Source organism: Plecotus auritus, assembly GCF_963455305.1.
Source record: "Plecotus auritus genome assembly, chromosome: 8".
In the NCBI taxonomy this organism is placed as follows: domain Eukaryota; kingdom Metazoa; phylum Chordata; class Mammalia; order Chiroptera; family Vespertilionidae; genus Plecotus; species Plecotus auritus.
The window spans coordinates 55,241,279-55,253,833 of NC_137782.1; the positions used below are offsets into that span (position 1 = coordinate 55,241,279).

At 46.6% G+C, this 12,555-nt stretch overlaps 1 protein-coding gene and 1 long non-coding RNA gene across 2 annotated transcripts in view; one reads left to right on the plus strand and one right to left on the minus strand.

Annotated features, from left to right (window-relative positions):
* ALPK2 (alpha kinase 2) overlaps nucleotides 1-12,555 on the plus strand; it is a 104,165-nt gene that overhangs the window by 79,218 nt on the left and 12,392 nt on the right. Inside the window, exons 7-11 of the mRNA XM_080686191.1 lie at nucleotides 520-647; nucleotides 752-787; nucleotides 2,763-3,037; nucleotides 4,449-4,537; nucleotides 8,537-8,754. Coding sequence (XP_080542317.1) covers nucleotides 520-647; nucleotides 752-787; nucleotides 2,763-3,037; nucleotides 4,449-4,537; nucleotides 8,537-8,754 — 746 coding nt within the window. The remainder of the gene's footprint in view (nucleotides 1-519; nucleotides 648-751; nucleotides 788-2,762; nucleotides 3,038-4,448; nucleotides 4,538-8,536; nucleotides 8,755-12,555) is intronic.
* Nucleotides 1,169-12,555, minus strand: part of LOC308257144 — a 49,676-nt gene continuing 38,289 nt past the window's right edge. Inside the window, exon 3 of the long non-coding RNA XR_013961523.1 lies at nucleotides 1,169-2,979. This is a non-coding gene — a long non-coding RNA (uncharacterized lncRNA). The remainder of the gene's footprint in view (nucleotides 2,980-12,555) is intronic.

The window sequence follows — 12,555 nt, forward strand, 5'->3', positions numbered from 1 at the left end:
AGATTACATGAAATAGACCTTTAAGTGATTAGCACAATACCTGGTACATACCAAGTGCTCAATGCACATTAGCTATTATCTTCCTCCTCACCATCTTACGAGATTTTCTTCTCCCTTATTTTATCGGGGTTTATATTTGGGTTTAAAGTTTTCAGGTTTCCTTCAAGCACAAGTCATATGGATTAGTAACGTAACTGAGGTGAATTCTGATCTGAAGTTCTGATGAGCTCCCAGAATTCAGAATGCTAGTTCTTTGCTTTATTAATAACAGTCCACCCTCCCAAATGTTTCTGTGCATTAATATTGCATATGGGAGTGAGAGTGTTAAACCAAAGTTGTACTGATCATCCCCTACAGGTGATTAAATGATTTAAATGGCGTATCACGGTCTTGTCCTTTAGCCAGCTCGGAGGCTGAAAACATTAGGCCTGAGGAACTTTAGTTCCTTTGCCTTAAGTGTATCAGAAAATGCAACCTCAAAGTGATGACAGGTGCCAATGTTAATGTGCCCCACTTCAGTGCAGGAGACAACTCCATTGTGTCCTTGACCATCGTCCAAGCCAGTCAGAAGGACCAGGGTCTCTATTACTGCTGCATCAAGAACAGTTATGGAAAAGTGACAGCTGAATTTAACCTCACCACTGAAGGTAAACCTCAGCTTTTCAAGTTCAAATAAATGAGAATTGCTAGCATCTACCAGTTAAGAGTGTTCATTTGTACTGAAGGCATTCTGTTCTGTGTCTTCTTCCAGTTCTCAAACAACTTTCCAGTCACCAGGACGTTAAAGGTAAGCTGATCTGAGTGGGATGTCAGGGCAGTGGGCCCACCATAAAGCATGAAGTAGCTCCTGGCGTCAATGGTAGAGGCAATATTCCTACGGACCCTTCTAACCAAACAAGAGAGAACTCAGGAATGACTGAGAAATGAATGAAAATCCATGAGCCATTTCAATCTGGCTGTAAGGCCAATTATAAGATCTCTGGGTTATGAATATCCAGAAGTGTATCATTTATGACAAGAGATCAGATTGTAGGGGGTGGTTGCTGGGAACATGTGGAGGGGGAGTTTGGGGTTAGACTTTTCCCTTTAAGCATCAGTCTAGCGTTCAGTCATACGCATGGGGTTGTTCAACCTCTGGCACTATGTGACACATTTTGTTTTTTTAATTGACTTTTCACTTTGACTAGCTGAGCAGATTCCCAAAGAGAGCCAGGTGTCTAGGAGAAAACTCCAGTCACTGCATCATAATGAAAATGGAAGATGGGTGGTCGGGCTTTCCATTGGCACTTGTGCACAGCTGGTGTAGCCACCGCCCAGCAGCTCTCCTGAACACTCACACTGCCCCTGGGCTACCCACTGAATACAGTTTGGTGGAGTCCATGCTTGTCGTAATTTTCCCTGATTCCTTTTAGGGAAAATTACCCATTCCCACACACGTGCCCACCCCCATCCAGTAGTGTGCTGGTAAATTGTTAACAACATGGGGGACCTAAAATATAAAGTTTTCCAATTTCTATGGTGTAAATACTCTCAGCATGGCCAATTTTAAACCGACAGTGTGACATCAAGAGAACGTGGAGCCCACAGTCAGCTCTCAGGGGCTGGAGGGAGCGGGTCCAACACACCTCTCAGTCCCCCTCACCCCATGTTACCACGGCTCTTGGCACAGTGTAGGACCCTTGGTCACGCCTAGGAGAAATAGGAATGAAACTCTGATCATTAAATTGATTTTGCATATTAAAGATTTGCCTCATGTGCTGATTTGTAAAGCAAATACTTGAAATCTTTGTGAAAGCAAGACAGTAAAGGCAATTAAGATACAGTAACATTCAGTACGTGAAAGGCAAAGAAGTGGGATCTTGACTTCGAAATGCTTTAGCAAATATTGTGATATTTATCCAAAACAGCAAACTTAGATACAAACTCTTCGAAAACCCACTCAAATGCTAACTACCTGTCTTTACTATGTACTGTACTTGTGGTATAATTTTAAATTCTTCCCCTGCTTTGGCTCCTATCTCTCCAAGAGTCAAAATTCACAAGAGAATGCCCTTCCTTCTGACCTTTCGGAAAACAGCATGACCTTTAGAAGAAAGCTGTTTCATCAGCTTCTTAACATTGGTTGGCTGTTACACACCAGATACTTGCTATGATCTCAATATTTTAGGTTTGCAGAAACTCATTTCTCAAGGTCTGTACCAGCCAGGAATGGACCCCAATGGGGATGAGCTGCTGGCCATCTGGTGGAAATAGCGCACCTGTTGTAGCCCTTAGATTCCACCACAGGTTTTGGTCTAGACCCCGATGACATCACCTTCACCAGCTTCTCCTGAGACTGGCAGTTCCAGTTTCAGTGACTCACTGGGCAGTGAGCCATACTTGTCCTCTCCCTCCCCTGGCACTTTCTGATGAAGACACTTCAAATAACTGTCACATTTTTTATTTGGAGGGATCTCTCTCACTAAACATTTCACGAACTTAATTCTCTAGAGAAAGAACAAATAACATTTTGCAAGTTTATTAATTAGTTTATTATTCTAATTAATAAACTAATAAAACTAAGCTGGGATGCCCTGGCCCATGTAGCTTAATTGGATGGAATGTCATCTTGTACGCCACATAGGGACAATGACAAGTGTGACCAATAGAATCTAGAAGGGGAACCACACTTAACTCCCAACCGAGGCATAGCTCAAAGCTAAGAGGGGGAGATGGGCATTGAGGAGGATGTAGTTGATGACTAAATTTGAGCTACGTTTTAGGATGTGAAGAGATTGAATTCAGCCAACTTATCTTCAGAGAAGACTTCCTCCAGGACAGCTACTTTGGGGACCGCCTGCGAGGTCAGATCGCCACAGAGGAGCTGCACTTCGGAGAAGGTGTCCACCGCAAAGCCTTCCGCAGCAAAGTGATGCAGGGCCTCATGCCCGTCTTCCAGCCCGGCCATGCCTGCGTGCTCAAGGTGCACAATGCCGTTGCCTATGGGACCAGAAACAACGATGAGCTTGTCCAGAGGAACTACAACCTTGCTGCCCAGGTGGGTCCACCTGCCCTAATGGTGTCACTTAGTGTGAGCGGGACCCCTAATAATCAGACTCAGAATTGATGGGAGTCTCCAAGAGGGTGTTTTGCTCCCTTGGGGTGTGGTGTAAGGGAACCGCTGGATTAAGGCTGACTGCTGGGAATCATGTCTCAGTTCCCAGGAGTATTTCTTGGCCTTGTGCCAGATGGGACTCAGCCTATGTTTGGAGGCACCTCCCCAGTTCTGACCTGGGCTGAGATCATTTCCTGGGAAGCCCCAGGAGATCCCTGAGGACTTGAATCTACTTGGACACAAGATGATACGGAAATGGGGGTCCTATGCTATACTGGACACCAGGATCCCCAAAGACAGCTAAAATCAGGAGTTGTTCCTGAGTGTTTTGTTTTAGATGGAGGTGGGATATATTTAGAAGGATAGGGCAGAATTGATTGTCCTGTTTCCTTCCTTCCTAAGTTGGTTTAATTGTCAGCCCATAAGCTATGAAGGGAGAGCGACCCGAGTCTCTAGCTAAGTCCTCTGCTCTCTATGCTCGTGAGTCACAGAGCTCCTGTTAGTTTCTCTCCTTGCCCCCTCCCACTTTGGTCCATGTATTTCACTCTTGACACCAGCACTGGCCAAGCTTTTGGTAGTGCTGGGTCTAGCACTTCTACAAACTAGGTGCCCTTTAAAAAGTGTTACCTTCAAATGATTAGTTTAGACTTAGATCAATGTTTTGGGTGCTGTCAAGCATTAACCATTCATGATTGTCTCAGATGTGGCTCTGTCATGTGGGACTCGGTGCTCATGAAGGGCAACCCCTCTTCTGTGGGGATAGGATTTTGCCAACAGTATTTAATTCTCCTCCAAACCCACCCTTCTTTTTTCTTTTCTTTCACTGAGCATTCCTTCTAACTTAGCGATCATCTCACCCAGTCATGGAAAATGCCCCAGCACCCAGACTCCCACTCAGAAATGCCTTACGGAGTGGAAAGCAGAACCCAATATGCTTTTCCTATGCCAACAATCTTGTCAAGGTGTTCACTTTTTACAACTCCAATTATACCTTTGAAGAAGAACCTCGGATGGGGGAGCTCATGGGAAACCAACCATCAAGCCCCAAGGTTTATCTGATATCCTTCCAAGGGGCCAGTCCTCTTAGTTCAAGGATGAACTTCAGCCATGCAGTTTATAAATTTTATAACTCATGGACACCTGGCCCCAGAGACCACTTGACCTTCACCTGGATCATTCCTTCAGGTCTCAGAGCTCCTCTGCCAGCTCTAGGTTGCAATCATTGTGCCCCAACCAGGGGGTGGGTTTGGGAATCCATTGGCTTGAATACATTAGGAAATCTGATTAGCTTTACCAAGCAACTCTCTGAATTTCCTCTAATCGCTTGGATTTTCCATGTGTTTGGATGATATAGGAATGCTATGTCCAAAATACTGCCAGACACTACGCCAAGATCTATGCTGCTGAAGCACAGCCTCTGGAAGGCTTTGGAGAAGTGCCAGAGTAAGTGTTTCCTCTCTTGAATTTCCACCTCTGACTTGTTGGGGATTTGGAGGGAACCTGAAGGGACAAGAGGATGAGAAAGACCAGGAGGACAAGCATTTCATTTGGTCACTATCTGTAAGCTGTGAGGGCACCCATGGCTGTGATCCTGTTCTTCATTGGGTCACCAGAGGCTTCCAGAAAGATACTTGATAAATATTCTTTAAATAAATGTATGTGTGGATGGGTGGATGGAGAGATGAATGGATTCAATACATGTATTTATCATGTTAAGTAGAAAAGAAAGGATATGTACTCTCATGAATATTACATTGTCTAAACAATAAACAAATATAAGAGACCATAAGAATATTACAAAATGACTAGTCCCATGAAGAAAATAAAATACTTTGCTGTGTCCAGAAAGACTGAATTGGGTGATCAGGATTATAGGAACATAATACCTACTTCCTGGAATCCTACAGAGATAAATTAAATTGATTGCTTTTATCCACTGACTGTTTATTCACCCAAGCAAATTTTGGTATCCACTGCTCTGAAGATGGATTAGGACATTTCAATATCCAAGCCCCCTTTCCTTCCTTACCATGGGAGAATTTGTGAACATATGAATGGTGATAGTATATGGAGGGCAAAGTCCCTACAAAGGAAAGTGTTGATGGTTGTTTAGGATGGAGAAACAAAAACATGTTTTTGGCTTTGGGGCAGAGAAAGTAAATCAAGAATAAGAAGATAGTAACTAACAAACAGAAGATAAAACTTGAGACCAGGGATTGGCAAACTTTTCCTGTAAAGGGCCAGATAGGCTATTATGTAGGTACTTATGTAACAAATCCTTGTTGATGAATTTTAAAATATAATAATAATAACAATCCTATATAATAAAGAGGTAATATTCAAATTAACCCTCACACCATCACAAGTTGGCTGTGCCCACAGTGGAGGCGGGGTTCCTGTAATGAGCAATCAGCAGGGACCTGAGGCTGCATGGCGCTGGGCTGGGGCGGGGGACCTGAGGCTGTGACCCCCACCCAGCAGGGCTTGATGGGGGACCTCAAGGTATGCCCCCCACCCTAGCACTTGGCCGGGAGACCTCAGGCTGTGCCACCCTGGCAGGACTTGACGGGGGGCCTCAGGCTGTGCCCCCTGCCTGGTGGGGCTTGATGGGGTACCTCAGGCTGCACCCCCCGCACGGCAGGGCTTGATGGGGACCTCAAGGCACGCCCCTGCCCTGGTGCCGGGAGACCTCAGGTCATGCCCTTCACCCAGGTCTGGTGGACCTGAGGCCATGCCCCCCGCCCCGGTGCCTGGCTGGGGGCCTTCAGGCTGTGCCCCCTGCCCGGCATGCACCGGGGGACCTGAGGCTGCACACCCCACCCAGTGGGGCTTGACGGGGGACCTGAGGCTATGCCCCTTCCCCGGCACCAGGCCTGGGGACTTGAGGCTGCGCCCCCAACCCGGCGCCAGGCCAGGGGACCTGAGGCTGCGCCCCCTGCCCAGCAGGGCTTGATGGGGGTGGGGCCAGCTGGGTCTGGATCTTGCCCAATGGGGGTGGGACCAGCCAGGTCTGGGTCTCGTGCAATTTCAAGGTGTGCGCGGGTGGGCGAGGACTTGACTCTGGGTCCCATGGTGTGCCCCAGACTCTGACAGGAGGAAGATTTTCATATACATTTTACAAATAGCAATATTAAAATATTTCCTCTAATTCCCTTTTAATGTGCACAAATTTTGTGCACCGGGCCACTAGTTAAATATAATTTTTGATATTTAGGTTTACTAGTGAGAAGAATGGAATTCTTTTTTTAAGTAAAATTTTGCTTAATTGGGGTTCAGAGTTAGTGTTTCCTATGACCAAACTGATGGGGAATGTTCATCTGTAAAATTAATTCTTAGCTTGTGGACTGATTTGGCCCTTAGGCAATGGCTTGTCAACCCCACTGTCCATATAGTTTATTCTGCAGTAAGTAATGGGTAAGAAAGGAGAGTTATGTTGGGGCGTACTGGAATTTCAAAGTTAGGAAGAAATGAGGAACCAGCAAAGGAGACAGACAAGAAGTAGCTGGGAAGCAGAAGGAAACCAAGAGCAAGTGAGTTTCTGGAAGGCATGGGAAGGTGTTTCAAAAAGAAGTGAATCAAGTGCCACTGAGAGCAAGTAAGATGAGGGCAAGTAAGGGACCATTAGACTCAGCAACATGGTGCTCCCGGTGCCCGTGACTGAAGCTTCTTCAGTGGGAAAGCCCCTTTGAGTGGGTTCAAGAGACATTGGAAGGGGAGGTATTGGAGACAGTGCATCCAAAATGGATTTGAGTTTTGATGTAAGCTCTGAGTCAGTAGTTGAAGTAGACTGTGGGGCCTACATGCTCCGGAGAGAGTCTGCAGCATGTTGCTATGCCATTGAGAGTGATGCCATAGACATAGAGCAATATCCTTGAGCATTTGAGAGAGGTTGGGATCTAGGCACCAGTGGGAGAGATGCTTCATGCAGGAGCAAGAAACTCATGCATAAGAGGGGCGAGGCAGCAGAGGATATAGGCGCAGACCTTGGGAAATGGGAATATGTGGGGTGGCAACTTTAGATGTTCTGTTCTTATTGATTAAAGTTTCACAATGGAACAGGAAGTAAGGCCATCAACTGAGAGTGAGATTAGGGGGAAAGGTGTGGGCGGTTAGAGGCGAGAGGAGCCGGTATGAAATAATCATCCAGAATGGAGTGACAGTGGATAGACTAGTGCTGGAAGATGCATTCAGGATCTGGTCTCTCTCCACTCCCAGCTGCCATCACTCCTGCACAACCTCCTCTCTGGTCTCCCTGCTTCTGCCCTTGTCCTCACACAGTCCATTTCACACGGAGTGGCAGAGCGATCCCTGTAACATAGAAGCTTGATCATGTCACTCCTTTGCCCCAAACCTTCCAATGGTACAAAGAGCAGAGTTTTTCAAATGGCCAACCAGACCCCCTAAGGGTGGCTTCCATTCCCTGCCTGTCCTCACTCATCTGCCACAGTCTCCCTCCCTGTTCACTGCACTGCAGCCACACTGGCTCCTCACTAACCTTTGAACACCTCAGCAATGCTCCCATGCCAGAGCCTTTTCCATTTGTTGTTCCTTCTACCTGGAAGGTTCTTCCCATGGATGTCCTCATGCCCCTCCACCCCCACTTCCTGCAGGTCTCTACTCACATGTCCTTTATTAGCAAGGCCTTCTCTGACCTCCCTAAATAAAATAGCAGCCCTGCCCCCACCCCTGGATCTCCTATCAGTGGTCGGCAAACTCATTAGTCAACAGAGCCAAATAGCAACAGTACAACAATTGAAATTTTTTTTGAGAGCCAAATTTTTTAAACTTAAACTTCTTTTAACGCCACTTCTTCAAAATAGACTCACGCAGGCCGTGGTATTTTGTGTAAGAGCCACACTCAAGGAGCCAAAGGGACGCATGTGGCTCGCAAGCCACAGTTTGCCGACCACGGTCCTAGCTCACCTCCACCACTTTGTTTTTTCTCCTAGCACATAGCAACATGCATTTACTTACTTAATGTCTGTCTCCTCCATTTAAATGTAAGATCCATGAGAGCAGAGCCTGTTTTCTTTGCCACTGTTTTCTGGAATAGAGTTTGGGAGTGTGTGATACCTAGAAGCCACTGAATGAGTATTTGTTGATTTGTGGATTGGAAGGAAGGAAGGAAGGAAGGAAGGAAGGAAGGAAGGAAGGAAGGAAGGAAAGAAGGAAGGAAGACTGGATATATGATGGATGGATAGATGGATTCTAGTCATATGATCAATGGGGCCATTGAGATATGGCTATAATGAGACATTCATTTCTACCTGAGCAATTAAACTCCATCCCAGGAGGAGTTTCTGACAAACTCTAAAGACAAATAAGAAACAGAAACTCACCCTTTTACTCATTGACTAATCACTCGGGGGGCGGGGTGGATTAGTCTAAATCTAGTGGAACCCAGGCATTTATTCTGTGTGCCCATGTTCTCACCCTTTCCAGGATCATTCCTATTTTTCTCATCCATCGGCCTGAGAACAACATCCCATATGCAACAGTGGAGGAGGAGCTGATTGGAGAATTTGTGAAGTATTCCATCAGGGATGGGAAGGAAATCAACTTCTTGAGAAGAGAATCAGAGGCGGGTCAGAAGTGTTGCACCTTCCAGCACTGGGTGTACCAGAAAACAAGTGGCTGCCTCCTGGTCACAGACATGCAGGGTGAGGAAGCAGCATGATCCAGGCCCGGGGATGCTGTGGGCCTGGATGCTCCTGGGGATGGGGAGGGAAGGAGACGGAGAGGTGTGCTGGGTGCCTAAAGCCCCTTCAGCAGCAGAAGGTGTTACCAATGTCTCATCAGAAACAAGGTGGGACAAAGGAGCCTGAAATGACCAGCCAAATGGAGTCAGACAGTACATTTTAATAATTCATGCCAATAATGCCTTCCCATTACAACAGGCAACCAAAGATTGACTTTATTGTTCTAACCTCAACAGGCACAGATTCAGAAGTATATGTGAAAATCCGGGTGTGCCAAAAGTTAAATTAAGATGTAATCATTCATTCTTGTTAGGTGAAAGGGTCTTTCATAGTTACTTTAAATTTCAAGCTCCCCTGATGAAGTTACAGTATGTTTTCCATTTCTACACACATTTTTAGGAATGCATTTGTGTTATGAAGTGGGGATGTCATAATTCGTCTTCCCACAGAAGCAGCCCTGAGACAAGTTGCAGTTTGGGGGTCCCCGAGACCACTATCAGGTTCGTTAATTTGCTGGAAGGACCCACAGAACTCAGAAAAAGCCGTTACACTCATGGTTACTGTTGATTACAGCCAAAGGACACAGACTTGGATCAGCAAAAGGAAGAGATGCACAGGGCAGAGGCCAGGGCGAGCAGGCAGCAGCGCCCCGCTGTCCTCTCCTGGGGGAGCCCTATGCCGGTGCTCACTCTCCAGCCATGGTGCGTGGCAACACGCATGAGAGCTGCCAACCAGGGATGCTCACATGGGCCTTGGGGCTCAGAGGTTTTATTGGGGGTCCATCGAGTAGGCATGACTGACTGCCCATGAAATTGACCTTAGTCTCTACCGTCTCCAGAGGTCAAGCTGATACCACATGGCCCAACGTACCAGGCAGGACATTCCAAGGGCTTAGAATTTACCCCATAGGAATTGGATGAGGATTGAACCTTTACTGCAATTATTTGGGAGGGGATCCTGGTATACACTGGTAGGAAAGTGAAGTGTGACAGGAAAAAGGAAGGGAAGCAGTTACCATGGTGATCGCCCGAAGCTCACGCCTCCTGGGGTAACTCTGGGAGCCTGTGCAGAACACACGTGTCAGAATCATCGCACCCAGGGAGTGACCCCCCTGTAGTTACCAGCAGAAGGCTGCACCCACACATGGGCAAGCCAAGCTGAGCAAAGCAGGGTCCTGTGATCAGAGAAAGTTCTCAGGCAAAGCAATGCTGCTGGTGGCACCGGAGGTGGGGCCAGTGCATGGAAATGGTTAGCATGAGGGCAGTGCGTGGGGCACCGACAGCTCTGCCACAGGGGTTTCCTATTCCTTTCTTGCTTTCCAAATAATCGTGCTCAGAAAAATCCGAACTCTAATTGTATGCCTACTCAGTGTCAGACATGATTCTATACAAGGATCCTGACATCTAGCACTAGCGTGGTGGTGGAAAGCAAGGCTTCCCTGGATCCTGTCCCTGCTCCCCCACTTGCTAGCTGTTAGCCTTGGGCAAATTGCTCCCCTCCCTGTGCCTCAGTACTTTTCACACGGGGCTGCCGTGAAGATAAAATGAGAGCAAAACATTTAGTGAAGCATTTCCTTCTTTTTAAAAATGTTTTTTTGGAATAACCCTAGACACAAGAAATTGCAAAAATGTCCAGAGAGGTCCCCATGTACCCTTCATCCAGCTTTGCCTAATGCTAACATCGTACATGACTGTGGTGCATTATCGAAACCAGGAGATTGACATTGGCACAACCTGATTAATAGACTACAGACCTTCCTTGGATGTCACTAGTTTTTGTATGCACTCATTCTCTCCTATTATTTTTGTTTAATCTTTGAAATAACTCTGCAAAGAAGATATTGTGATCCCCATTTTACAGATGAGAAAACAGAGGCCCAGAGGCAGTGATTTAATTGCCTGCTGTCACTCAGCTAATAACCAGAGGGGCCCAAGACTTGAACTCATAATTTCTGACTCCAAACCCCAAGTGCTTTGCGCTAACTCACAAATTTGCAAATTGGCAAGAGATTTCTAAGTGTCAAAGGCTCCCGAGAGGGACTCCTCGAAGGCCAGCTGGGAAGTATAACGTTGCTGTCTTGCAGATGGGGCTGATCTGCAGATTGAAGGCAGCCATGCCCGCTGCCTGTCAGAGACTCCCTGGCCACACACACACAGATGGGGTCTCCGCAGACAGCCATCCATCCTAATTAGACGCTGCTGTGCCATCATTGATGCCCCCCTTCTCTTCTCCTTCAGAGTTCATTTTGCAGTAGATACAGTTCTTCTACTGAAAAGCAACACCCTGGAGCTTCATGCACAGCTTGTTTCGTTTCCAGGCGCCAGTAAACAGCTCCAGTGGATATTGCCTCTCTCGGTAAATGAGGTGTGCGGTTTAATGTGGTGTTTCATATGGCGTTTATTTACCCTCTGCTGCTGCTAGGAACAGTTTTTTATTTTATTTTATTGCTATCATCTTTACGGCACAAGATAGCACATCCATTCTCTAAACAATATCCATATTTTATAAATGTACCGAGACACTGGAATTAGCACAAAACAAACAAACCCAAACTCAACCATTACCTTCTGAGACTCTTAAAAGCTAACCCCTCCCAGTTTGCATTTGCTTGCTGATGGGGTTGTGGCGGGTCCTGCAGGTTTGAGGCGTGAACGTGGGGCCTGGGATCTGGCCCCAGGATCTGTACCCTGGGAGGCCCCTAAGGCCCCCAAGAAGCTGCCACCCCAAAGGCCCAAGAACTCAACTTCTGGAGGACGAACTCATATTGCTGCTTACTCTTTTCCTTCCATCAGAGACAAACTAAAGATGACTATTATCCCCAACAGAGTTTAATAGCTGCACACTAGAATTTAAATTATCCTGCAGAGCCTTTCATAACCTTGATTGAATTGCTGGCAAAATATTAAAACGAGAGAGAGATAAAGAGAGAGAGAGAGAGAGAGAAAATTTCCAAAATCATATTATATTTTTCTAAACTGTAAGTGACAGTAACCGTGAGAAGCAAGAAAAGGCAATTCTCAAGTTCAAGGACCTTCTGGCAAATGACTTGGAAAATTTTTTTATTTATTGAATTTTAGAAAGAGAGAGGGAGAGACAGAGAGAGAAATGCTAATTTGTTGTTCCACTTCTTTATGCTCTCATTGGTTGTTTCTTGTATGTGCCCTGACCGGGGATCGAACCTGCAACCTTGGCATATCAGGACAATGCTGCAATCAACTGAGCTACCTGGCCAGGGCCACATGGCTTTTAAAACTGGAGCTGTGATTTTTCACTACAACCTTCCATGAAACAAGGCCTTTGAAAAGGGCTTTTGCAGTTTGGTGTCTTTTTTTTTTTTTTTTTTTTTAAGCCCAGACCCTGTAATAAAAGCTATGTGAAGTATTTCTACATATGTTCTAGTTGTTAGCAGCTTTCAAAGAACAAGATGGATTCATTGCCAACTGTGAAAGGGGCTTTTAAAACACTCTCCGACTCACCCCGAGTGCGGTGTCGAGGTCAGCTCACCGCGGAAAGGCAGGGCTGACAAGTTTGCCATCAGCTCGAACCTCAGGGTTGGCTTTGGCAGGATGCAGGCTCCTTTGTCCACAGCCCAGACCGGCCTCGGTGCTGCCAGGCTCCTCCGTGAGCAGGCCGCCTGCTGGTGGTGGAGGAGACAGCCATCCCAGCCTGGCTCACACAGGACCAACCTCAGGCCAGACTGGACGGGTCAGAATGGAGGGGTAGCGCTGCCATCCACAGGCTCGTCGCTAGGCTGCAGTGGTG